We start from the raw sequence: 27,996 nt of genomic DNA on the forward strand, positions 1-27,996 counted from the left end.
AACAAAGGAAAGAACCACATGATATCTCTATGGATCTAGAAAAAGCATTTGATAATATTCTACACCCTTCTTTGAGGAAAACCTTAAAGAAGACTGGAATAAAAAGGAAATTCCTCAATATGATTCAGGGCATATATGAAAAGCCAACAGCCAACACTACATTTAATGGAGGACGACTGAGAGCTTTCCCCATGAAATTGGGAACAAGACCAGGGTATCTACTCTCACCACTTCCACTGTATATTTTATTAGAAGTCCTAGCCAGAGCAATCAGACAAGAAAAGGAAATAAAGGGTACCTAGATTGGAAAAAAAAGAAGTAGAATTATCTCTATTCATGGATGATATAACCTTATATAGAAAATCTGAAAGAGTCCACAAGAAAACTTCTGGAGCTAATAGAGGAATTTTAAAAAGTTGCAGGGTACAAGGTTCAACAAACAAAAATCAACTGGATTTCTATCTGCCAGCAGTGAGAAATCTGAAGGGAAATTTAGGGAAATAATTCCACTTACAATAGCATCTAAGAGAATAAAATGCCTAGGAATAAATTTAACCAGGATGTGAAGACCTTACACAATGAAAACTATAAAACACTACTGAAAGACATTAAAGAAGACTTAAATAAATGGATAGACATTACATGTTCATGGACTGGAAGATTTAATATTGTTAAGATGTCAATACTACTCAACGTGATCTATAGATTCAATGCAATCCCAATCAAAATTTCAATAGCTTTCTTTACAGAAATAGAAAAACCAATCCTCAACTTTATATGGAAGGGCAAGAGGCCCTGAACAGCTAAAGCAATGTTGAAAGAGAAGAACAAATAGGTGGACTCACACTTCCTAATTTTAAAATATACTAGATAGCTACAGTAATCAAAACGACCTGGTACTGGTTTATCAATAGACATATAGACCAGTGAAATAGAACTGAGAGACCAGAAGTAAACCCACACATCTATGATCAACTGATTCTGACAAGGGTGCTAAGTCTATTCAATACAGAAAGAAGAGTCTCTCCAGTAACGGTGCTGGGAAAATTAGATTCTCACATGCAGAAAGATGAAACAGGATCAATGCCTCACACCACACCAAAAACAAAATCAAAATGGACTGATAACCTAAATGTGAAAACTGAAACAATAAAATTCTTAAAGGAGAAAGCCAGGGCAACGTTGTCAGGCCTAACTTTTACCAATGGATTACCTAACATGGAAGCAGCAGTCAAGAAATCAAACAACATATTGCATTGGGCAAATCTGCTGCAAAAGACCTCTTTAAAGTGTTAAAAAGCAAAGATGTCACTATGAGGGCTCAGGTTTACCTGACCCAAGCCATGGTACTTTCAATCGTCTTATATGCATGCAAAAGCTGGACGATGAATAAGATCAAAGAATTGATGCATTTGAATTATGGTGTTGGTGAAGAATACTAAATACACCGTGGACTGCCAGGAGATCAAACAAATCTGTTTTGGATGAAGCACAGCTGGAATGCTCCTTAGAAGCAAGGATGGTGAGACTTCATCTTATATATTTTGGATATGTTATCAGGAGGGGCCAGTCCCTAGAGGAGGACATCATGTTTGGAACTGCATCAGCAAAAAGAGGAAGACCCTCAATGAGATGGATTGACACAATGGCTGCAATAGGCTCAAGCATAGCAAAGATTGTGAGGATGATGCAGGACCTGGCAGTGTTTCCTTCTATTGTACAGAGTTGCTATGAATCAGAACTGACTTGATGGCACATAACAACAACAAAGGGTAAGGTTGCACAGCTGATTACTGTTAATTGCTGTAAGTGGTACACCTGTAAAAAGTCAAATTGACAAAAGTTGTGTGATAGATATACTTACAAAAAAAAAAAAGAGTAGCTGCTGAGACTGCTTATGTACAACCAAAATCCTCACAGGATTTGGTTTCTTGGTGTGGAAGTTTAGGGTCATTGTTTCATGGGACATCCCAGTTAACTGGCCTAATAATTGTTTAGCTCTTCTGTTGTACCTCCTAGGTCGCTGTGTAGTGCCTAAGGTCTTAAAAAACTTGCAAGCAGCCATCAAGGGCACAACAACTGGTCTCTGTTAGCCTGCTGCAACAGAGGAAGAAGGAGCATCAGGAATAGAAAGGGGATATGGAATGTGTGGCTAACTGCCTCTAGGAACAACTACTTCCTTTGCCATGAGGCCAGAAGGACTGGATGGTGTCCAACTACCATTACAGAACATTTTGATCAAAGATTCTAGAGAAGAATCCTGATCAAAAAGGGGAAAACTCAGATCGGAATTTTTAATTTTCATGGACTCCAAACTTTCTGGAGCCATGGAAGCTAGCTGAACCTCTGAAACTATTGCTGTGAGATAATCTTTAAACCTTAAACCAAAAATATCCTCTGAAGTCTTCTTAAAACCAAACAATAGTCTCACTTAATCAGTAAAAAAAGTCTGCCTTTTAAGAACCATCCACATAGAATCAAATTAAAAACGGCAACTTTAAAGATTAGATAGGAATCTTAGGGGGCAGCAAATTTACGTTAACGTGCAAGGAACAACTCAGAAAAGGAGGGTGAGAATAGTTGCACAACTCGAAGAACGTATTCAGTGTCACTAAATGGTACATGTAGAAACTGTGGAACTGGGGTATGTTTTGCTGTGTATATTTTCAACAAAAAAATAAGTAAATTTTTTTAGAAAAATTATGACAACACCTATAAGGTGAAAAACTTGGAATAGAACTTTTTGTATTCTCAACAAGTCCAGACTTACAGGACTGATTGAGACTGGAGGAATCCCTGAAATTATTGCCCTAAGATACTCTTTAAACCTTGAATCAAAACTATTCCCTGAAGTCACCTTTTAGCTAAATAGCAGGTTAGCTCATAAAGTAATGAGTATCACCCTTGAGTACTGCACTCCTTTAAGAATTATATATGTGAGACCAAATGGCCAAGAATTACTCTAAGGCATACATGCAAAGGTTGGGGGGCAGTGAGACTAGGTTATTGGGAAGAGAACAACTAGAACAGAAATGATGAAAATGCTGACACAATGTGAAGAATATAACCAATGTCACTAAACAATTATGTGTAGAAATTGTTGAATGGGAGCGTGTTTTGCTGTGTAGACTTTCAACAAAAATACAATATTAAAAAAAAAAAAGGTATGCCAACACTAAGCATAGAAGAGGACAAGAGCATTAGGAAGACTCATCCACCGACAGACATAAATTGGTCCAACCACTCAGGAAACGTTTGGCATTTTTTCAGAAAGTTGAGCACGTGTACGCTCTATGACTCAGCAATTCCATTCTTGAGTCAATACTCTGAAGCGGTGGTTTTCAAACTTTAGCGTGCATCAGAATCACCGAGAGGGCTTGTTGAGATCAACTGCCGAGCTCCTCCTCCGGAGTTTCTGGTTCAGTAAGTTTCCAGTGCGGCCTGAGAATTTCCATTTCTCAAGAGGTTCTAGGCGATGTTGATACTATTGGTCTGGGGACCAGTCTTTGAGACCCACTGCAATAAAAGAAAACCTTATGCTTGTGCATCAGGGACACATAAAAGAATATTAATAATGTACTACATTGATAATGGGAACCCTGGTGGCATAGTGGTTAAGTGTCACAGCTGCTAATCAAAAGGTCAGCAGTTCAAATCCACCAGGCGCTCCTTGGAAACTCTATGGGGCAGTTCTACCCTGTCCTATAGGGTGGCTACTAGTCGGAATCGACTCGACAGCAACGGGTTAGGTTTAGGTTAAGTTGATAACAAGGTCCCAGTGTGGCAAAAGTGGTTTGTGCTTGACTGCCAACCTAATCATTGGCAGCTCAAACCCCCTCAGTAGTGTTATGGTCTGAGGATTTGCTTTCATAAAGATTACAGCCAAGAAAACCTTATGGAGCCATTCTACTCTGTAACACATGGGGTCACCATGAGTTAGAATCAACTCAACAGCAACAGGTTTGGTTGAGTTTTTGGTTACCTTGATGGTTAAAAAAAAAAAAAAGCTGAAAATAACCCAAATACCCTTTATCAGTAGGATAAATAAACTGTGGCAGAATCACACAATGACATACTATACAGCTGTGAAAACGAGATCACAGAAAGGCCCACAAGGGCTTCTAAAGTGCTGGTGGTATGCTAGGTTTTAAGTCCAACGGACATTTCATGGGTCTTGTGATTATTCTGTAAACCATACGCACATGTTTTACATACTTTAATGCACATATATTTTTCATCATAAAATGTTTAAGTTCTGCTTCTCTCTAGTGTCAACCCATTGGTCATTTTTCTACTCTCTGTCCCTACACAAAATATGTCAAATTCTCTCAGAACCTGAATAAAAGGGGAAGAATTATTGGGGCTCTTGTTTCCCTGTTATCTCTAACATTCATACACTCTCATCCACTATAGCTGCTTGCAGCCACAAGATATTTTTACACCCCCTCAAGCCCCTATCACTCTTCTATAAGTCTTAAAATCTGACACTCAAAACTGAAAGCAAGGGTCTACATACAGTCTGACAGACACTGTAGTAAAACCTCTCTCTGGCTACCAGATTTTCCTTGGTGCAGCCTAGAAAGAGTGTTTGTACAACTGTATCATACCTGTTACTCATACAGACTTTATCTCGATCTACTAAGGTTCCAAGCACATTTCATACATGATGTTGAATATATAGAAAGTTAGCTTTCTGGGCCAAAAGAATGGACTTCAAAATTTTATCTTGTTAGACCCAGCCCTTACAGCTTCTTTAGACAGACTCTTATTCTTTCATCCATCCTCTGAGGAGTCCACTGAGTTTTACGTTCTTTAAATATTTCATCAGTTATCAATGGTATTCAAGTCACTGATAAACTGTTGAACAGGACTGAACCAAGGACAAAGACCTGAGTCGATCATTAGGAGTCTTCCAAATTAATCCATCATTTACTGCACTCTCTGGTTATAGTCATTCAATTTTTTATTAATCCTCCCTCACATCTCCTCAAGGATATTAACAGAAATTACTGACAAACATATCACTAGGATCTAAACAAACTGAATACCTAGCTCTCTCTGGTCTTTCAGCCCAGTAACACTATTAGAATAGTATTGCTCTGTCATCTTGGACCATGATGAGGGCCAGGCCACCCCTAGAGGCAATAGACGGAGAGAGGGAAGGAAGCTGGTCCCCAGCAACTTTGTGGAGCTGCTATTCCTACCCTGGGATGCCGCTGCCAGAATTGTTTAACTGAAAGAGAAATAAACTATTGTATAAAGAAAAAAGAAAGTATTATTCTAACAGATTCAAGTAATCCTGGAACCAAGAATCCAAGCCTGGAGAGAATGAAGCAGGCCAACCACAGGGTTTGTTTGTTTGTTTTCCAAAAGCATTTAATTCTGTTCCAGCCCCAAAGAGGGGAAGGACCTAATTTTTAAAAAATAAAAATAAAAATTGCTCAAAAAACAAGCCATTAAAAAATTAAACCACCTCCCTTAGCAATAAATACTGAACTGATATATACACATGAGGCTCAGGAAGGAAGCAAGAACAGGAACCTTGGGGACTCTGTCCCATAGCAAGATCCCAACACTTCTACCAACTCAATGCTCTTTGCCTAAAACAGAGAGCAGTGAAAGAGGCAGGAGAGACATATCAGGAGAGTATGGAGGGAGCTCGAACATGGTGACAGAAGGAGAAACAGAAGGGACACAGTGTGTCTTAATGGCAGAGGACGCGAAAGTCTTCATCTAAAACATCCCCAACCCCAGCCCGGTTGATTCACTGGATGTGCCTGGTCCAGCCGCCAAGTCCCTTGAGCTTATCTCCTTGCCTCCAGTCCCTATTTAGCTCGTGAGTCATGGAAGGTCATTCGCACTGTGGCCGCGATGCTACTGTGGCAGCAGCCTGGCTGCTGGAGCCCTGAGGCTTCCCATTCACCACCAGCAGGAGGGGCGTCTCCACACGAACACTGGGAAAGGAATAGTCCTAGAAAAGACAGACACACAGAGGTTCAATACAGGTCCTAGGATGGAAGAAACTCCAGGACGGGGATATACTACCTGCAACTTCCACCCTCTCCCGCCCAGTATATTCACCCTTACCCCCTTTTCTCAAGGTTTTCAATCTTCGCAAGGAAAATCTGGGGCAGGTATGGTACAGTAGTGTCACAGAGAGAAACGGACAATTCTCTGATTCAAAAAAAAGGGTTCCTGCACTGCCTAACAAAAGGATGCCTCCGGCTCTCACAGAATCTGCAGCGTGTATTGACAATTAACTAGATACACAAAGCTGCCAGCCAGAGAAGGGAAATTCTGAGAAACTCAAAGCCCCAGTGCTTGTGAGGCCCTTAATTAATCTACCAAATATAAGAGGAAGTTACTTCTCCCTTTTATACTAACAAGAAAAAACAGAATGAGTGGTAAGACATTTTCCTAATTGTAGAAAAGGTGTGTCAAGCTCATTTTATCAGTTTGAATTTAAGTTGCAAAGCACGTTGCTAAAAGATATCCATCAAAAAAATCTATTGTTCCAGTGGGAGTAAGGAAGGGCTCTTTTAAGTCAAAGTAAGGATGCAAATTAAAAAGTTCATACAAATCTCTTTAAAAATAATCCTAACAGGAATATGGGCAAATGATAAAAACTGGCAATTTATAAAACAGAATATAGTCAATAAACATATAAAATAATGTTCCACTTCACCAATCACCAAGAAAGCAAATTAAATCAGTGTTAATGCTGTATTTTTCATATAAAATCAACAGGTAATTTTTCAAAGGTTTCTATCCAGAGTTGAAAACACTACAGGGAAAGATTACTCACTCCCATTACTGATACTAGTAACTAATTCATATAACCTTCCAGAGAATAATTTGGCAATATATATCAAAAGACAGAACTCTGCCTATCTTTGGATCCAGGATTCTTCCTTAAAAATTCATTTATGGAAATAATCATGGATATGGGCAAAAATACAAAAATGTTTACTACCGTACTTTTTATAATAAGGCAAAATTGGAAATGATCTAGATCTGGGGCCATCAAACATTTTATGTAAAGGGCCAGAGAGTAAATCTTTTGGGCTTTGCAGGCCATACAGCCTTTGTCACAGAGCTGCTCACTCCTTGCTGCAGTGCAAAAGCAGCCACAGACAACTGTTCCCAGAGGTGGCTGTGCTCCAATAAAATTTCATTTATGCACACTGAAATTTGAACTTTTATAATTTCCACATGTCACAATATATTATTCTTTTATTGATATCTTTTTAATCATATAAAAATGTAAAACACATTCTTAGCTCACATGACACAAAACAGGTGGTGGGCTAGATCTGGTTGATGGGCTATAGTTTGCCAACATCTGATCTAGATGGTGAAAAAGTATTTAAATACCTACCCTCCCAAGACTTTTATGAGGATTAAATGAGACAATGAAGGTAGTAAAGCTCTTAGCACAGTGCCTAGCACTCAGTTACCCAAAACCAAACCAAACCCATTGCCATCAAGTTGATTCTGACTCAAGCAACCCTACAGAACAGAGTAGAACCGCCCCATAGGGTTTCCAAGGAGTAACTGGTGGATTCGGACTGCCAACCTTTTGGTTAGCAGCCTGAGCTCTTAACCAGTGCACCATCAGGGCTCCAGCACTGTTAAGTGTTCTGTAAATGTTAACTATCAGCATCATCACCACTACTACCATTCCTAGTACCACTATGTGTCAATTCAAAACAATGTTGTGGAATATGTGAAAGCACAGAGGAATGTTTATAAACATTTATACATAATATCCTACTCACAATTGACTATGTGCATATATTTATGAAAAGGAAAAAGATGGGGGGGCAGGAAGTATATGCATAAAACCATTAACATATGAGTGACAGCGTTTCCATTCATTTTCTTTAGTTCTTTTTCCTGACCAGTAGTTTCCCTTTTTCATAAAAATAAATAAAATTATATATATACACACATTGCCTTTACACCTATGTTTTTAAAAAGCAATAAACAGTTCCACTTCCAGAGCCTCTGAAGGGAGAGGGAAGCCTAGTCATCACTCACCTTTCCCTTGTGCTGAATGCGGTGAAGCCGAAGGTTGGGCTCAGGGATGGCCACAGAGTCCCCAATGAGCACTCCCCAGCTCTGTACCATGTTATACACCATTACTGCATAGCAAGGTCCATCTGAATCTACCAGGCCAAATGTACTGCAGGGTTAAGATGGGTTAGGGGAAAAAAGAAAAAGTGGAAAGTGGGTAGAAGAAAAGAGTGGAAAAAGTGGTTTTAAGATATTAGCAAAATAAAGGAATGCTTTTTCAGTTACTTATTTAGAAAACCTATGACAGCTCCCATCCCCCACCGTGTACGTCTGAGTCATCATTTATTATAGGTATTATATATGCTTAGAGAACAAGCACCAGACTCATCAATCTCACTTTGCCAAAAACATGGGACAAACACATGCTGAGGCTATTCAACAAATATTAATGATGGAACTAGTCCAAAATTCTGCAGCTGAAGTATTATTCCTGGCCTATCAATTTAACGATCACAGCCTTCACCAAACCCTCTAACTATGACTGTCAATTTGATTTCATTCCACAAATTTTCCCAGAATACCTACTACGTGCCGAGCATTGTGCTCAGCAGTAGGACACCAATCCCGCTATGAGTGAGCATACGGCCTACCAGGAGCGAGGCGATTTCACTTACAGTGCCATATGATAGGTGCTAGAACAGCATTATCCTTGTGCTGAATTCAGTGCGGCTGAAGGTTGGGCTCTAAGAACCCAGAGGAGAAATGCCTACATCAAAATTAGAAAGCAGGGAAGGTTTCCCTGAGGAGATGACCCTTACAGTCAATCTTAAAGGATAAAAAATGAGCTGTGATAAAACAGGAAAACTAATCCTCAGTGGAAAAAAAAAAAACTTTGGCAGGATGGGGACAGACACTGACTGGGAAGGGGCAGGAGGGAAACTCCTGGAATGATACTAAAGCTCTATATTTTTATAGGGTTTGGGTTACACAGGCGTATGCATTTGTCAAAATTCAACAAGCAGACACTGAAGATTTGTGTATTTCATTGTATGTAAATTTTGCATCAAAAGAAGATCTTTTAAACAAACACTGAACTCTAGTTAATGATTATATGCTGAAGTATACTGATCTCTGCAATTTACTTTAAAATGTACAAAAAAATAAGATGGATAAATGGAGCCTCCTGGTGGTGCGGTGGTTAAAAGCCTGACTGCTAACCAAAAGATCAGCAGTTCAAATCCACCGGCTGCTCCTTGGAAGCCCTATAGGGCAGTTCTACTCTGTCCGTTAGGGTTGCTATGAGTCAGAATCAACCTGATAGCAACAGGTTTCTGGTTTTGTAATGGATGAATAGCGGGATAGGCAGATAGGTGATAAACTAAGTATAGTAAAATGTTAACAGTAAAATCTAAGTGCTAAGTACTACATGAGAATTCACTGTAAAATTTTTTTTCACCTTTGCTGTATGTTTAAAATTTTTTATAATAAAATGTTGGGGGAGAGGGAAGGTAGCTACATCAAGAAGGGAGGAAAAGGATGCAGAAGGAAGCAAAAAAAAGACACAGGGGCATGAAATTAGCTGTTCAGAAGCCATTGCTGGAACAAAAGACACATGTGGGAAAGGGACAGAAGACGACACAGAGAGGGAGACAGGGAGCAAACCAGGAAGAGCTTGGAACACTAAGCTAAGCTACGGAGTTCAGACTTTATCGTAAAAACTCTAAAGTACCAGTAATGGATTTTAAATAAGAAGGTAGCATGATCAGATTTGCATCTTGGAAAGATTTCTCTGACAGCACTGTGGAACAGTGGAGAAAAAACAGGAAGTCAGAAAGACCTGTTTTGAAAAGTGATGTGAGACTGAATTTAAAGGCAGCAGAGACAAAACCAGTTGCCCTCAAGTTGACTCTGACTCATGGCAACCCCACGTGTGTTAAGAAGAGAACTGTGCTCCATAGAGTTTTCAATGGCTAGTTTTTTGGAAGTAGATCACCAGGCCTTTCTTCTGACGTGGTTCTAGGTGGACTTGAACTTCCAACCTTTCAGTTAGCAACTGAGTGCATTAGTCATTGGCACCACCCAGGGACCTCAGAAACAGAGAACTAGGGACAGAAAAGTGACTCTATAGGACTTGGGGAGTATCTCAGTGCAGAAGAATGGAAAAGCCTGGAATGATTTCCAGAAGTCTTAATTGACAGGATACAGGTGGTGTCATTCATGATAGGAAATACAGGGGAGAGAAGCAGGTTTAGATGAAAAGATGACAACATCAATTTTGAACATACTGAGTTAGAAGTTTCTGGTTGGAGCCCACAGGCAGTGAGCAAAGGAATCCAAAGCTTGGGAGTAAGGCTTGAGCTGGAGATAAACCTATGAGTATACAGGAGGTGGCCAAAGCCCAGGTATACACAACATAACCAAGCAAGAGGATCTAGAGATGAGATGGCAAACAATTGGCCACCTCAGGTACATCACCTCAGGCACATCTGAATTCACAACAAACACTGCAATCAAGCATAGCACTCTCCTGGTGAATCCCATCAAAGCCTCAGAATCCTTCTGCACAGAGGATGCAAGCAACCACTGCCAACCAATCAAAACTGGCATCTATTTGCCATCACATTGTGGACAAAAAAAGAGGACAGGAACAAAAACAACAGAGTTCTGGGAACCTTACACCTACAAGTCAGGCAGAAAAAGGGCAACCAACAAGTGGCAAAAGATTTATTTGTTCTCAAGGCCCCCTAAAACTTACCATTGTCTATACCCTTTCTCATTCCTCTTAGCTCACCTCCCACATCGCCCCCCTCCCCACGCAGCCCTGCACACCCAAGACTGTAGGTGAGAGTCTACGCACCACACACCTGGTGACCAACAACCCAGGCACCTTCACTCCAACGATGAGGCAAGCAGTACAGTGCACAACACCCAGCCCAACAGCCAGAAGAACGCCCCTTGTACCCACAGCTAGGTGACCAGGACAGAAAAATCACCTCACCAAAAATACCCCTAACATCCTCAGCAGCCCAGCAAGAACAGCAAAAAGGGGCCCATCCTTACACACCCACTAGCTGTTCCACCCACCTGGAGACAGGAGGTGAGAGCTTCAATGTAGTCAGATTAGTAACCAGAGTAGCACACATGCCTAGCCTACTTAGAAGTATCAAAGCAAAACAAATTCAGGATGCAGGAAACAAACATACAATAAATAAATAAACATAATAACTTCTTGATGCCTTGGAGACAAAACCAATATAAAATCTCATAAAGAAGCAGGACAAGATGGCTCCAGCAAATGATCAAAATAAAGGACCAGAAAACCTCCTGGAGGGAGATAAGGCAACGAAACTACCTGATAAAGAATTGAAAAGACTAATATACAGAGCCTTCCAGGATATCAGGGAAAACACAGACAAAACCACGGAAAACACAGAAAAAGCATTAAAGGAATTCAGGAAAACAAAATAAGAACAAAGCAACAGAATAAATAGGCTACTAGAAACCATACAAACACAGCAATCAGAAATCCATGAGATCAACAATAAAATTTCAGAATTAGACAACTCGATAGAAGGACATAAGAACAAAATTGAGACAATGGAAGACAGAATTAGTGACAATGAAGACAAATCCCTTGACACCAATTCGTTTGAAGAAAAATAAGAAAAATGAAGAAAGCCTAAGCATTATGAGGGATGAAAAACCTACATGTGATCGGAGTTCCAGGACAGGGGGGAATAATAGAAAACACGGAGAGAACTGTTGACAATTTGCTCGTAGAAAACTTCCCTAATATCATGAAAGAAAGATATCCATCTAAGGATCTCAGTGAACTCCATATAGGATAGACCCCAAAAGAAAGTCACCAAGACATACCATAATCAAACTTGCCAATACCAAAGACAAAGGAAGAATCCTCAGAGTGGGTAGGGAAAAACAAAAAGTCACCTACAAAGGAGAACCAAGAAGACTAAGATCTGATTACTCAACTGAAACCATGCAGGCAAGAAGGTAATGGATGACATATATAAAGCCTTGAAGGAAAAAAACTGCCAGTCAAGAATTATCTATCCAGCAAAACTGTCTCTCAAATATGACAGCAAAATTATGACATTTCCAGATAAAAAGAAATCAAGGGAATATGTAAAAATCACACCAAAATTACAAGAAATATTAAAGGGAGTTCTCTGGTTAGAGAACCAACAACATCAGACAACAATCCAACGCTAGGACACAGGATAGATCAACCAGATGCCAACACAGATAGGGAATTCTCAAAAACAAAACAACGCTAATGGCTGAAAATAGGGAGCCAGAGATATCAATATGTAAACAACAACAACACCAAAACAAAAAAGAGAGAATATACTGTGTCGTTATAGAACTTCCATATAGAAAGTAAGTCAAGGCGATATAAAGAAATAAAGACTGATCTAAACTTCAGAAAGTAAAGGTACATTTCAAGGAAACTGCAGAGGAAGCTAACGAGCCTACCCATAAAAATAAAAAACAAGAAAAACATTAAAGACTCAGTGAACACAAAATCGGCAATCATGAAACAAATGAAAAGAATATCAATAAACAGAAAGAACTCAGCACACAACATTAAGCGGAACAAAGAAGCTGTCAATACCACAAAAAAAGTACAACAAAACGACAGCACAGAACTCATACCTATCAATAATTACATTGAATCTAAACGGCTTAAATGCACCAGTAAAGAGACAGAGTGGCAGAATGGATTAAAAAAACAGGATCCATCTATATGCTGTCTATGAGAGACATACCTTAGACACAAAGACATAAACCAACTAAAACTGAAAAGATGGAAAAACTATATCAATCACACAACCAAAAAAGAGCAGGAATAACAATATTAATCTAAGTAAGAAGGCTTTAAAGCAAAATCTACCATAAAGGATAAGGAAGGACACTATATAATAATTAAAGGGTTGCTACACCATGAGGACATTACCATAACAAATATATACGCACCCAATGACAGGGTTCCAAAATATATAAAACAAACTCTAACAGCACTGAAAGGAGAAACAGACAGCTCCACAATAATAGCAGAAGAACTTCAACACACCACTATCAGTGAAGGACAGAACATCTAGAAAGAAACTCAATAAAAATACCTAAGATCTAAATGCCTGAATCAACCAACTTGACCTCATGGACACATACAGAACATGCCACCTAACAGCAGCAAAGTATACATTCTTTCCAAAACACGAGAAACATTCTTTAGAATACACTACATATTAGGCTACAAAGCAAGCCTCAACAAAATCCAAAACATCGAAATAATACTAAGCATCTTTTCTGCTCATAATGCCATAAAAGTAGAAATCAGCAACAGAAATAGTAAGAAAAAAAGTCAAATACATGGAAACTGAACAACACCTTGCTTAAAAACTACTGGATAATAGAAGAAATCAAGGATGGAATAAAAAAAATTCCTAAAATCAAATGAGAATGAAAACATATCTTACCAAAACCTTTGGGACGCAGCAAAAGCAGTGCTTAGAGGTCAATTTACAGCAATAAACACACACATCAAAAAAGAAGGAAGGGCCAAAATCACAACATTAGCCCTGCAATTCAAACAAATAAAAAGAGAACAACAAGCAAGGCCCTCAGGCACCAGAAGAAAGGAAATAATAAAGATTAGGACAGAAATAAATGAAATAGAGAATAGAAAAACAATAGAATCAACAAGACCAAAAATTGATTCTTTGAAAAGATCAAAATCAACAAACCACTGGCCAAGCTGACAAAAGAAAAAGAGAGAAAACAAATGATTTGAATAAGAAATGAGACAGGTAATATCTCAGTACAGCCAACTGAAATAAAAAGGATCATTACAGAAGATTATGAAAAACTGTACTCTAAAAAATTAGAAAACCTAGAGGAAATGGACAAATTTCTAGAAACACACGACCTACCTAAACTAACACAAGCTGCAGTAGAAAACCAAAACAGACCAAAAACAAAAGAAGAGATTGAAGAAGTAATTTTAAAAACTCCCAACAAAACAAAGCTTTGGCCTGGACAGCTTCACTGGAAAATTCTACCAAACTTTCAGAGAAAAGCTCAAACCAATACTACTCAAACTATTTCAGAGCATAGAAAAGGAAAGAATACTCCTGAATTCATTCTATGAAACCAGCATAACCCTGATACCAAAGCCAGGCAAAGACATCACAAAAGAAAAAAAAAAAATTACAGACCAATATCCCTCATGAATATAGATACAAAAATTCTAGCCAACAGAATTCAACAGCATATCAAAAAAATATAGCCCAGTGGGATTCATACCAGATATGCAAGGATGGTTCAACATTAGAAAAATCAATCAACATAAACCACCACATAAATAAAACAAAAGAATCACACAATCATGTCAATAGACGCAGAAAAGACAATTGACAAAGCCCAATACCCATTCCTGATAAAAACTCTCAACAAAATAGGAATAGAAGGGAAATTCCTCAACATAATAAAGGGCATCTATACAAAACCAACAGCCAACATCATTCTCAATGGAGCAGGCTGAAACCATTCCCCTTGAGAGTAAGAACCAGACAAAGATGCCCTTTATCACCACTCTTATTCAACATCGTGCTGGAAGTCCTAATGAAATCAGTAAGGCAAGCAAAAGAAATAAAGGGTATCCAAACTGGTAAGGAGGAGGTAAAACTATCCAGATTAGCGGATGATATGATCCTATACACAGAAAACCCCAAAGAATACACAAGAAACCTACTGGAACTAATAGAAGATTTCAGCAAAGTAACACGATACAAGATACAAAATATTTTTTACATACAAAAATCAGTTGGATTCCTCTACACCAACAAAGAGAACTTTGAAAAGGAAATCACCAAATCAATACCATTTACAACACCTCCAAGAACATAAAATACTTAGGAATAAATCTAACCAGGGACGTAAAAGACCTACACAAAGAAAACTACAAAACACTACTGCAAGAAACCAAATGAGACCTACATAAATGGAAAAACATGCCATGCTCATGGATAGGAAGATTTGGCATTGTCAAAATGTCAACACTACCCAAACCGATGCACAAATACAATGTAATCCTGATCCAAATTCTAACAGCATTCTATAATGAGATGGAAAAACAAATCACCAACTTTATATGGAAATGGAAGATGCCCCAGCTAAGTAAAGCATTACTGAAGAACAAAGCGGGACGCCTCATACTATCTGATCTTGGAGCCTATTACACCACCACCGTAGTCAAAATAGCCTGGTAGTGGTACAACAACAGACACATAGACCAATGGAACAGAATTGAGAACCCAGACATAAATCCATCCAGTTGTGGTCAGCTGATATTTCACAAAGGGCCAAAGTCTGTTAAATGGGGAAAATACAGTCTCTTTAGTAAATGGTGCTGGCATAACTGGATGTCCATCTGTAAAAAAAAAAAATGAAACAAGATTCATACCTCACACCATACACAAAAACTAATTCAAAATGTATCGAAGACCTAAATATAAAACCTAGAATGATAAAGATCATGAAAGAAAATATAGGGACAATGCTAGAGGCCCTAACACATGACATAAATACAATATGAACCATAACTAACAATGCACAAATACCAGAAGGCAAACTAGATAACTAAAAAAACCAAAACCAAACGCATTGCCGCCAAGTCAATTCCGACTCACAGTGACCCTACAGGACAGAGTAGAACTGCCCCATAAGGTTTCCAAGGAGCACGTGATGGATTCAAACTGCAGACCTTCTGGTTGGCAGACGTAGCTCTTATCCACTACCCAACCAGGGTTTCCAACTAGATAACTAGGACCTCTGAAAAATTAAACACTTAAGCTCATCAAAAGACTTCACCAAGAGTAAAAACAGAACCTGCAGACTGGGAAAAAAATTTTGGCTACAACATATTCAACAAGGCTCTAATCTCTAAAACCTAAAAAATATTTCAACACCTCAGCAACAAAAAGACAATAATCCAATTAAAAAATGCGCAAAGGATATGAATAGACACTTTACCAAAAAAGACATTAAGACAGCTAACAGACACATGAGGAAATCCTCACGATCATTACCCACTAGTGAACTGCAAATCAAAATTACAATAAGATACCATCTCACTCCAACAATCCTGGCACTAATAAATAAAACAGAAAGTAACAGATGTTGGAGAGGTTGCGGGGAGACTGGAACTCTTATGCACTGCTGGTGGGAATGTAAAATGGTACAAACACTATGAAAAACAATATGGCGCCTCCTTATAAAGCTAGAAATAGAAATCCCATGTAATTCAGCAATCCCAATCCTAGGAATATATCCTAGAGAATAAGTGCCGTCGCACAAATAGACATATGTACACCCATGTTCACTGCTGCACTACTGGGAATAGCAAAAAGATGGAAACAACCTAAGTGCCCATCAACAGATGAATGGATAAACAAATTATGGTATATACACACAGTGGAATACTTCGCAATGATAAAGAACAATCATGAATCCTCAAAACATCTCACAACGTAGATGAACCTGGAGGGCATTAAGCTGAGTGAAATAAGTCAATCACAAAAAGACAAATCTTGTATGAGGCCACTATTATAAAAACTCAAGAAAAGGTTTACACGTAGAAAAAAATATTCTTTGATAGTTACAAGGGTGGGGAAAATGATGAAGGGAAATCACTAACTAGATAGTAGACAAGTGTCAACTTTGGTGAAGGGAAAGACGGTACACAATATAGGAGAAGTCAGCACAACCTGACCAAGGCAGAGCCATAGAAGTTTCCTAGACACATCCAAACACCTTGAGGGACCGAGTTACAGGGGCTGAAGGCTGGGCACCATTGTTTCAGGGACATCTAGATCAACTGGCATATCACAGTTCATAAAGAAAATGTTCTAAATCCTTCTTCGGTGAGCACTGTCTGGGGTCTTAAAAGCTAGCAAGCAGCCATCTAAGACACATCTATTGGTTCCATCTCATCCGGAGCAAAAGAGAATGAAGAAAACAAAAGACACAAGGAAAATACTAGCCCAAAGGACTAAAGGATCACATGGGCCAGAGCTTCTACCAGCCAGAGCCCAGAAGTGCTAGATGTCCTGGCCACCATCACCAATCACCATAACAGGGATCATGGACTGAGCAGGAGAAAAATGTAGAACAAAATTCAAATTCACAAAAAAAGCCCAAGCTTACTGGTCTGACAGAGACTAGAGGAACCCCCGAGACTATGGCCCCTGGACACTCTGCTAACTCAGAACTGGAACCACTCCCAAAGTACACTTTTCAGACAAAGCTTAGACAGGCCTATAAAACCAACAATAACACACATGAGGAGCGTGCTTCTTAGTTCAATCAATAGATGAAACCAAATAGGCAACTCTTGCCCAAAAGGAAGCCAAGAAGGCAGGAAGGGATAGGAGCTGGACAAATGGGCACAGGGAACCCGGGGTGGAAAGGGGGAGAGTGGTATTACATGGTGGGGATTGCAACCAACATCACAAAGCAATATGTGTATAAATTTTTGAACAAGAAACTCACTTGAGCCATAAACTCTCACCTCAAGCACAATAAAATTAAAAAAAAAAAAAAAAGAATCAACCCAACAGCAACTGGTTCAACTGGTTAGACAATACCTGCTACAGAAGAGAAGAAGAATTCACTAATCTGTGGCCACTAACAATGTCCTGAGCTGTCAGCAAAAGGCCATGAAGTAAGGGCAATTAGTTCAGAAGGGTATAAAAGAGGAAAAGCAAGAAACACTCACAAGGGTACTTTCTCCTCTGTAGTAAGGCTAAACACCACCTTTCCCAGGACCACAACACCACTATTCACACCAGGCTGCAGCACACTCAGTGGCTTGAGCTCCAGGGTCACCTTCTGCCCAGAGGCTGACTGATAGTGCCCGTCACCACAAGGGCCTAGATGGGCTGGGCGCAAGCTTCCCAGCATGCTCTGCAACTTTTTGGTCTTTACCTTTCCCTGCAGAAGAAATAGATAAGAAGCCGGGAATTAAGTCACTCTCCTTGAGAATCTAGTACTTCTCTTCCACCAACCCACCTCTATCAGATCTCCACCACCTCAGCCTATTCAATTCTTATTTTACTGACCCTACCCAAAATCAAAGAGTAGGATCCAGTCCTTTAGACATCTTTACCTTGCTCTCAAGAAGGCTGGTTAATCTGTCCAGGAATTCCAGAAGCTGTTGCTCTCGTTGCCGGGGCTCTGGCCAGGCAGGTTCCAGTGCTGCAGCCCGAGAGAAGCCCTCCAGGGCCTCCCCGTAACTCTCTTCATATTTATGCAACTGTACAAGAAGTAACCCAAAACCTCCCAATTACAAGTGTACTTAACATAAACTATGCAGAGGGAGGAAAGACACGGGAGCTAGGAATCTAGAGAAACAACTGCTTTCCTTCCCAGATCTACCATAAACAGCCTGGAGAGCTGGTAATGCCTTACAACCTGCCTTCCTGGCCAAGGTGATCACATCCCCAAAGTTGGAATTATTTCAAAGCTAACTTCCGAACTCTAGAATAATTAAGTTGCATAGATTGGGTCATTTCATTTTTATATTTAAAATTAACATTTCAGAGAAGTCTTCTAAACTATCTTCCCACACTCTATGTACCCTCCCACCTTCTCAGTCCCTTCCCCCTCCAGTGACTCCACCAGATACTGAAGCCAAGTAAGCTAACTCTTCCTAGAAATAATGTGACTTTCCACTAGCAATTTGTACCCTACCTTGTCTCTACGTGTACTCAGTCACCCTCAGAGGACCACCACCCTCACAGGTCTTACCGTCGCCCTGTTCAGATGAAGGTCAGGATTGCTGGAAGCTGTCCTGTCGACCTTCTCCTACAGAGAGATAAAAAGATCATCAGTGGATCCCATCTCAGTCTTAAGGAGGACCATGTCCAACAGTTCCTAGGCCTCCTCTTTCTAGAAAAACGCTAAGTGGAAATGCTACCCATACTCACGCTGTTATAAAGCAACTACTTGTGTGATATATAGTTACCAACAAGTACAACACAAAACTTCATCCAAAAAGGTTTACTCAGTCCCCGAAACCTCAGCAATATATGGGGTTTTGTGTGTCTGTGTGCGCATGTGTGTTTGTGCATGGAACTTTAAAATATGATAATAAATTATCTGTACAATATTAGAAACATAGAAAAGAAGTATGTGAAAGCATTCTGATAAACTTTTTTTTAAATAGTGAGGCGCTGATATAGTGAGGAAAGCCTCTAACAGAAAGGATGCTAACTTGATGCATGTCCTCTGCCCATGAGTCTGACTCCAGGCACATGCAGAATCAGATTTCTACATCTAAAAAATAAGCTCCCTTAAAACACACACACTGGAAGTCAAATTCTGATTCTCTAATTACAATGGCTGGTCAAAAATCATAGGACAGGGCAGACAAATGCACTCTGAAGAAACTGCTGGCTATCTTCATTTTATTTTTTTAATTCTATTCATTGCCTGGCACATTGCCAAAGCATAAACATGATTTAAAATGGTTGCTTCAAGTATGTTTCAAAATGCAGGCGTGGTGAAGAATTTAAGAGTAAAAAACAACAATTTAAGAGAAGTCAAATATAAAATCATAAAGAAATACATCATATTATTTGAAATATAAACATTTATCAGATTAAGAAATTAGAGTAAAATATAATTTCTCTGCCTAAAAGTTTCTTACCTGAAAAAAGGGCAGTCCCTAAACCGCACACAAGAATATTGGGTGACTGTATTCTTGCCTGGAAACCCTGGTGGCGTAGTGGTTAAGTGCTATGGCTGCTAATCAAGAGGCTGGCAGTTCGAATCCGCCAGGCACTCCTTGGAAACTCTACGGGGCAGTTCTACCTTGTCCTATAGGGTCACTATGAGTCAGAATCGACCTGACAGCAGTGAGTTTTTGGTATTCTTGATTATGGCACACAGAGAAAAAGTAATGGCAATAAAGAGAAATGAAGTCCTGATACATGCTACAACATAGATGAACCTTGAAAACACCATGCTGATTAAAATTAGTCAGTCAAAAGGACAAATATCGTATGATTCCACTTTGATGAAATATCTGCAATAGGCAAGTGTACACAGACCTCTTTATTAGTGGTTACCAGGGGCAGGCAGGAGGGAGGGGAAAGGGAGAATCACTGCTTAGGGGACAGTGAGCTTCTATTGAGGGTGATGGAAAAATGTGACACGGATAATGGTGCTGATGGTACAACATCACGAACACAATTAATGTCACTGGATTGTACGTGTGAAGAATGCTGACATGGCAAATGTTTTGTTACATACACATTTACCACAAATTAAAAAAAAAACGTAATGCTGGATTTTGGAGATAGGTAGTAGATCTTATAATTTTGGGGCTTTTTGTTATTGTAAAAATGAGGTCTTCTAATGAACTGTAAAACACCTTTGGGGAGATGTAATGGCAAGTTAAGAAGCAATCCCCTAAGTCAAGAGAAACAAGAAAGCAAAGCAAAGTGAATACGAGGATTAAACAAAAAGTTCTCAGAAGGCCAACGTGAATCCCCTAACGAGTAAGCGAGCAGTCAAAGCCTGAAGAACGCACCCATGCCTGTGGCTATGGCCTAAAAGCAAAGCATGAGCTCCAGTGAATTAATTCCTAGGAAATGACGCAGAAGGGCCTACATGCTGTTACCTGAGTCTAAGGGAAATCCAGAGCCACAATATCTAATGGTTAATTTGGGGATAGCACTTAATTTGCCTGGCCAATGCACCTCAGGTGCAGCCACCACTCATTCGTCAGTGGAGGCCTGCACATTACTATAATGCTGAACGTGTTTCAGCAGAGCTTCCAGACTAAGACAGACTGGAAAGAAAGGCCTGGCAATCTACCATATTTTTACACAAATAAGACATGCCTTCTACATTCTTTTGCCATCTGCACCCTCCCCACCACCCGCAAGACATTTTTGTAAACATACCATGCTAATTTTTTTCACAGCAACACTTAAAAAAAAAAATTTGGCATAGTGGTACTTACGAAAATACCTCGCAGGGGGAGGGTGCAGTTGTCAAACGAACATAGGAGGCACACATGGTTTGCATAAAAATACAGTACTTCCCAAAAATCAGCCAATAAAAAAAGCTATGGATCACCACAGTCCAACTGTCCACCAACCATGGGGATGGTGCAGGACCAGGCAGCACTTCATTCCATTGGGTATGGGGTCACCAAGAGTCAGGGGCCAAGTGGATGGTGGCTAAAAACAACAATTGAAGTTTTCCTTTTTATTTAAAAATGTACACCAACGTGAACAAGTACTATTTTAACAGATTTTTTTCCCGTTAAAAACAATGTGTTTGCTGAGGTGAGTTCGATGATTTGGTTATGCACGCCTATGAGAAACCTAGACTGCTCAAGGAGCTATCTGGCACTGAAACGCAAAAAAAAACAAACCCACTGCCATCAAGTCAATTCTGACTCATAGTGACCCTACAGGTCAGAGCAGAACTGCCCCATAGGGTTTCCAAGGAGAGACTGGTGGATTCGAACTTCCGACCTTTTGGTTAGCAGCTAAACTCTAAACCACTGTGCCACCAGGGCTCCAGCACTGAGACACTACACTGCAGATGGCTGCTAATACTCAAAGCTACAAGGAGAAATAAGTTGCTTCTGAAGACACAGCTTAGCAAGCCCACATATGCTGGATGTCAGCGAACACCGCCCAGGCTTCTAGCCAAAGCGCCACAAGGAAGACGGAATGATGCTCTCGCTTCTTCTGCTGCTACCTCTACTCATCTGACCTGGATGACCACAAGGACTTACTGCTTGAGCATAGGCATTGAGGGCTTGCTGGGAGATCTTAGGGCTCTGGCCAGTATTGAAGTAAAGAGAAAGGTATGCATTCCCCAGGATATCTGCAAGACAAATACAGAGATGCATCAACTCAGAGCCCAAGTTCAAGATATGACCTATTCTGATCATCCTCAAAAGTCTACTTGAAGGGCTTCACATCTGACACAAACCAGTGATAACACCACTTTAGTATACCCAAAATTCTACTGACAGACAAACACGGAACCCATGAAGAAACCTTCAACAGACTGCACAAATCTCTGCCTTGCTTATAGGGAAACATAAGCCTCATCTCTTGGATCAATAGATTCAAGACTTCCTAGAACAGTGGTTCATCAAAGTACCTCTGGGGCTTCTTCAAAACAAACATGCCCTGGCTTTACCCTCAGAGTCAGAATCAACAGGTGGGGTTCAGAAGATTCTGGTGTGCAGCTATGCTTGAGAACCACTGCTCTAGAAACGTCTGGAGATCTTTTGAGAGCACTCACACCAGGAGCGGCCATCATGGACATCCATCTGCACAGCCAACTTGGCCTGTCGAACACTATCCATGACATGACGAGAATGTTCATCTCCAGTGTCAGCCCGCAGCTGGCGAAGCACCATGGACAGGTTTTGCAGGGAGACTTTGTTCTTGCACTGCAAATGGAAAAGATATTTACTCAACATTCCTAATTACACCTTCTCTTTCCAGATCTATTCTGATCTCAATCCTCTCCTAAATCTAATTCTTCATCTTAATTCTTGCTCCATCTGAATCTCAGACCCCCATCTCCAAGGACCAGTTTGGTTGTTAACTTTTCTTCACTTCTCACCTACCCTGAACCTGATCTCATCACCTTCTTCTTTGCTCAGTTCCCTGTCCTGATCTTCTTCATCCAGGTCTGCTCCCCCAATCTCCCTCCTTTCTGATTCTGTTCTCCTGGTTTCAACTCAGCTCTACTCTAGTATCATGCCCCGAGGCAATTCACAGACCAGAAAAATCCCATCCTTCCTATATGCATTTCCTGAGGGGACAGCAGGCAGCTCACATGGGTGAGGGCTCCTGAGAAGCAGGTGTGGGCTGCTGCAACATCCCCTTTCTTCCAGTACACCTCACCCAGCTGGTTCCAGGCTTCCACCAGCTCAGGCTCCAGCTTCACAGCCTTTGACAGAAGCTCCTCAGCCCTAAGGCTATAGTCAGGAGTCACATTCAGTGCCTTCCCAGTGAGCATCAGAACCTGGGCCTTGCTCTGGACAGAACCTAGGAGGGAGAGAAAAAGAGAGAGGAAAATGGAAAAACCCAGTCAGTCTTTCAGATAAGACTAGGGCACTATCTCTCAAGGAGTAACTCCGTGCCAGCTCTAGAAATAAAAGAGTTGAAGAAAATTTTTATATACAAACCGTTTATTGAAAGCCAGCCATATGCAGGGTACTATGCTGGGTAATGGGGTAACAAAGAAAGCACTATTGCTACTCTTGAGGGTTTACAACCTGGTGGAAACGACAAAGAATACTCATAAAAAAAGTAAAACAATGGAAAGGAGCATATGATATATGCCCAATGCATCGGTTTTAAAAAGTCAAGAGGAGAGAAGACAAGGCCCTCCAGGTTAGAAAATGATATAACAAAGATGCAGAAACACATGTGACATGTTTATGGGAGAATGGAAGGACCAACCTGGAAGAAATGTAAGATTGCTCTGTGAGTAAGAAGTCAGAGAAGAGGTTAGAAAAAAGTGAAAGGAGGGAGACTTGAATAAGGGGTTTAGACTTCTGCTAGTCAATAGTGCAAATCTTTGAAGACACTGGAGCAAAGAGGCAGAGAAGACAATAAGATTAAATGAATGAAGTAATGTTTGGGAAGGTAATCATGGCTATGGTATTTATATAAGATGATTTAGAAATGAAAGCAATTAGAGGCAGAAAAGTCAGTTAAGGACATTACTGCAATAGTTCAAGCAACAAGTATGCTCTTTTATTCCCTGGCATTTGCTATAATTTTAGGGAAAGTATTTTAGAGAGCTGAAAAACCATCACCACACACAGGGCTCTGAGAAGAAATATTCCATCATCCTGTAGCCATCACAAATAGGATCCCAAAAAGGCTATAGACAGAGAGCACATCCCTATAACATTCAAGTGAAGATCAGGGAGGGGGCTGCGTTCTTTCGGACTCATACCTGCTACTTTCTCCATCTGTTGCAGGGTCTTCTCCATCTCCTCCCGCACATCCTGTTGCTTCCTCCCAGCATCCTCAACACTATGTGTTTCAAAATAGCAGTCTCGAAATGAATAGAGCTGATCCACCAGTTCCTAGGAAATGTAAGAATGATACCATTAGGCAGAAGGAACACCAGACAAGGAAGTTTGAGATTGGCGAGCCACATCAGCCCTTGGCCTCGAAGTACTGATTCCCTATCTCACCTAGCGGAGCCCTGGTAGCACAGTGGTTAAACAGCTCAACCACTAACGGAAAGGTCAGGGGTTCAAACCCGCCAGCCACTCCGCAGGAAAACAATGTGGCAGTCTGCTTCCATAAAGATTTACAGCCTTGGAAACCCTATGGAGCAGTTCTACTCTGTCCTATAGGGTCACTATGAGTCGGAATCAACTCGACAACAATGGGTCTGGTTTTGCGTTTATCTCACCTAGGAATGGCACAACAGGCAGGTGGTCAGCCCTATCAAAATGCCACAAATCATGCGCGGAAGTAGCCAGTGACCCAGGCCTACTCTCAGGTTGTCCCATTTTTGCAGTCTCTGCACCACGATGACAGTTCTCTCTCCCCCAGCCACAGCCAGGCTTCCAATATGACTAAGCAAGCACTTCACCTACCACAGTCACGAGAGGGGAAAACACTGTACAACATGAGATTAACCAAAAAATAACAAACTCATCCTACCTGGTCCCCAAAGACTAAAACTTTGAACTTTACCTCAAACACAGACTTCCTGACAAAAACAATTTTATCCCCAATTTTTCCTGTGCTGCTGTCTGAAAATACAATGGGCTTTTGTAAGTATGATAAACATGTGAGAAAGGCAGTATTTTCAACCATGAACAGCCCAATTTGCTGTAGCCTCCACACTGTTGCAGGTTTTAAAAAAAACTTGTGTTTTTCTTGTTCAGTTGTTTTGTTCGATTTGGTAAATCATCTTCTGGCCCTCTTCCATTCTTTTCAAGTAAGCATTCTCGAGTGTCCTGTGCCACCAGTCAAAGCTTTTCCTAAAACTGAATAGCAGCAGAAACATATAATCCAATCCCAACAAGTCTTATCAACTACCTCCACAACACATCCCAAATCCATCCACCTGTCTCCCTCCTGCTAGGCCATCCTAATCTAAGTCAGCATCATTACTTGCCTAGACTTTTCCAGTAGCTTCCTAACTGGGCATCTTGCTTCTACTCTCTCCCATTCTCACTGCAGTCAGAGAGACCTTACAAAAGTGTGCATCACATCAGAAACCCTCCAATAGTTTCCCACTGCAGTCAGAATAAAATTCAACTCCGAAAATCCAACTTCTTATCATGGCCTAGAAGGCCCTGTCTGATCTGACCTTCCGCTACTCACCCTGCCACAAACTTCACTTCTTACCAAACTCTCCTTCCTGCAACACTCCAGCCACCCTGCCCTTCATTTAGTTCCTCAAATCCTCCACGCTCCATCCCACCTTAGCATCTTTACACGTGCTCTGCCATCTGGAACACTCTGCCCCCATACCTGTGCATGGCTCATTGCTCATCATCATTTAGATCTTGGCTCAAATATCAGCTTCTCGGAGAGGCTTTCCCTAACTACCCAATCAAAAGAAACTTCTTTCTCCTCTCCTCCATGGTTAAATCATGCTCTTCATGACAACATTTTACTTATCATTTGAAATTATATGATCTATTCATTTAATTGTCTACTGTCTGTCTCTACCACTAGAATGTAAGCTCCATGATGGGAGGGACCTTGTCTGTTTTGTTTACAACTATATCTGAGCACTGGAACAGGGCTTGGGACATGCTAGGCTCTCATTTGCTAGGCTCTCATTAAACATATCGGTTAAATGAATTCACTGATGAATCCTCCCTGCCTCTAACAAATATGCTACGCTTAGTTTAAAAGGGTTACCCCGAATAAACTGAGTGGACTATCACCCTCTGTAGTACTGCTTTTCAAAGTTTATGTGTGGAGTATTTCCAGGCCCCAGCCTGCAGAGATTCTGATTTTAGGAGATTTAGCAGAACTCCAAATTCTGCATTTTTAACAAGCACCCTAGATGACGTTAATGAAAATGGTCTGTAAAACACTTTGAGAAATATCCTTCTATACATGCCTTCTATTCTAAAACATCTGTAACAATTAAATCAAAGCTTACCATCATTCCCGTATATAGTAACATCACTACCCATCCTTTTCCTCTCTTCTACCCCATTCTCTCATTCAATTCCAGCACCTGAAATACTCCCAGTGCCCTCTACCAAGCTGCTTAGTGCATCTACCACAAAGGTACCCAGGAAGAGACAGTCCTCAGCAAATATTACAGCTCACCTCCTTTTGTTCTAAAATCGGCATAGCTGCAAACTGGGAGTTTTAAAGAGGGTTTTATTGTTTGTTTGTGTTTTGTTTTTTTCATTGTTAAAGCAAGCATGCAAAGAAATTTTTGGTTTGGTTTGGTTTGGTTTGGTTTGGTTTGGTTTGGTTTGGTTTGGTTTGGTTTTGCTGAGTGAATATTTTTAAAATTTTTTTTCCTCAGGACAAAAGCAATATATATAAGTTGTTAAAAATCAAATAGGTGTATGTAAAAAATAGAAAGTAAAAAATTCTTCACAATCATCCCAAACAACCTCAGGGAAAATCACTGTTTAGTGTATCTTCAGATTTTTTTTCTATACATATTCAAATATATATGCACACTGTTTCTTATGTGGAGCCAGGGTTGAGAACCGCTGATTGCAGCCAGTATATACTAGGAAATATAACGAAACCTGTTGCTGTCAAGCTGATTCCGACTCATAGCGACCCTACAGGACAGAGCAGAACTGCTCCGCAGGATTTCCAAGGAGCACCTGGTGAATTCAAACTGCCAACCTTTTGATTAGCAGCCTCTTAACCACTATGCCACCAGAGGTTCCAAGAAATAAAATGAAGTTAATCCAAATCATTTGGAAATGAAATAAAGCCTACACTCTAAAAAGTGTTAATCTGCTCAAGAAACAAAGACATTTCACCAGTGTTTAAACTTTTGCCTTAGAAGCTTTTTTTTAAGCAAGGTACAAGCCTACCATGGGTCTAGTGTTTAAATTCCAGGCTCTGTTAGTACACAAAGGACTGAGTTTCTGAGGTTTAAAAGGAAAATCTTGGATTATTAAAAGATGGAGTCAACCAACTAGTTAACTCCAATTTACCAGGCATAAAAAACTAGTCCTAGTCTCAACCACAATCAATTGTGGACTGGGTGGGGTCTGAACCCCTCTGCATCAAATCACCAACTGGGATTACCCCTAACTGGAATTAAGAGTGTGCAAAATGATCAAAACTGTGAAGTCCCAGACACAGTACCAGGATACATGCAGTGCAGGCCATTACGACTGTGATTGTTGCCAATTTCAAAGCAGAGAAATGTTGAAGAAATGGCCTTTGTAGGAGTCAAAACTGGATGAGATAATACACCTCATGTAGACCAGCCATACACATATGTATGCTATCTGCTAAGGGTGAATCGAGAAAACACCGTTCCTCTCTAAGAATGCACATGAAAAAGGTGAGATGCAACAAATCGTCTTCCACACAGGTCTGCAATTAAGTGCAGGCAGGTCGGCAGCAGGGGGTTCCAATACATGGGCTGCGCCCCTCGCCTGGCCTGGGAGGCTCCCCTCGCTGCTGCGGCTGCACATTCGGGAGTTGTTATAGCAACCGCACAGACACAGGCAGCGTCATGTATGTGCCAAGGAATTCGGAGGCACTACATAAACTGAGTCCTCTGCTTCTCCCCGAGTAACAAAAGCACATACCGATTTTAATCTATGGCCCCACCTGCAATTTCTGCAAGATCTGCTTGACTTCTTCCTCTTCATCAGCCATCATTTCCCAGCCACCCTTGACTTCTCCGCCCCCAACTTCGTAACCACAGAGACGCACACCCACC

General features: G+C 40.5%; 1 protein-coding gene across 2 annotated transcripts; it reads right to left on the reverse strand.

The window, feature by feature from the left end:
- Nucleotides 1–4,764: 4,764 nt before the first annotated feature.
- TTC5 (tetratricopeptide repeat domain 5) lies at nt 4,765–27,943 on the reverse strand. 2 transcript variants are annotated; one of them, XM_049899110.1, is made up of 10 exons: nt 27,863–27,941; nt 24,043–24,175; nt 22,912–23,123; nt 22,369–22,519; nt 21,851–21,942; nt 18,844–18,900; nt 18,203–18,349; nt 17,813–18,027; nt 8,041–8,185; nt 4,765–5,971 (listed from the first exon to the last, which is right to left on the reverse strand). In XM_049899110.1, exons 1-10 carry the CDS (start codon nt 27,923–27,925, stop codon nt 5,852–5,854), a joined length of 1,335 nt encoding a protein of 444 aa, XP_049755067.1. In that variant the 5' UTR covers nt 27,926–27,941; the 3' UTR covers nt 4,765–5,851. The 2 variants fall into 2 exon arrangements, with proteins under 2 accessions (XP_049755067.1, XP_049755068.1); XM_049899111.1 differs by having other exon boundaries at nt 4,767–5,971; nt 27,885–27,943.
- Between the last annotated feature and the right edge of the window lie 53 nt (nt 27,944–27,996).

Source organism: Elephas maximus, chromosome 10 (assembly GCF_024166365.1).
Source record: "Elephas maximus indicus isolate mEleMax1 chromosome 10, mEleMax1 primary haplotype, whole genome shotgun sequence".
Classification (NCBI taxonomy): Eukaryota; Metazoa; Chordata; class Mammalia; order Proboscidea; family Elephantidae; genus Elephas; species Elephas maximus.

Excerpts from the sequence above, each read along its gene's own strand:
- TTC5 (XM_049899110.1), bottom strand. The coding sequence starts at position 27,925 with ATGAAGAGGAAGAAGTCAAGCAGATCTTGCAGAAATTGCAGGTGGGGC. Across the intron at positions 18,901-21,850 it reads TCAATGCCTATGCTCAAGCA|GAGAAGGTCGACAGGACAGC; the intron begins GTAAGTCCTTGT and ends ATCTCTCTGTAG. Across the intron at positions 18,028-18,202 it reads CCAGCCTTCTTGAGAGCAAG|GGAAAGGTAAAGACCAAAAA; the intron begins GTAAAGATGTCT and ends TTTCTTCTGCAG.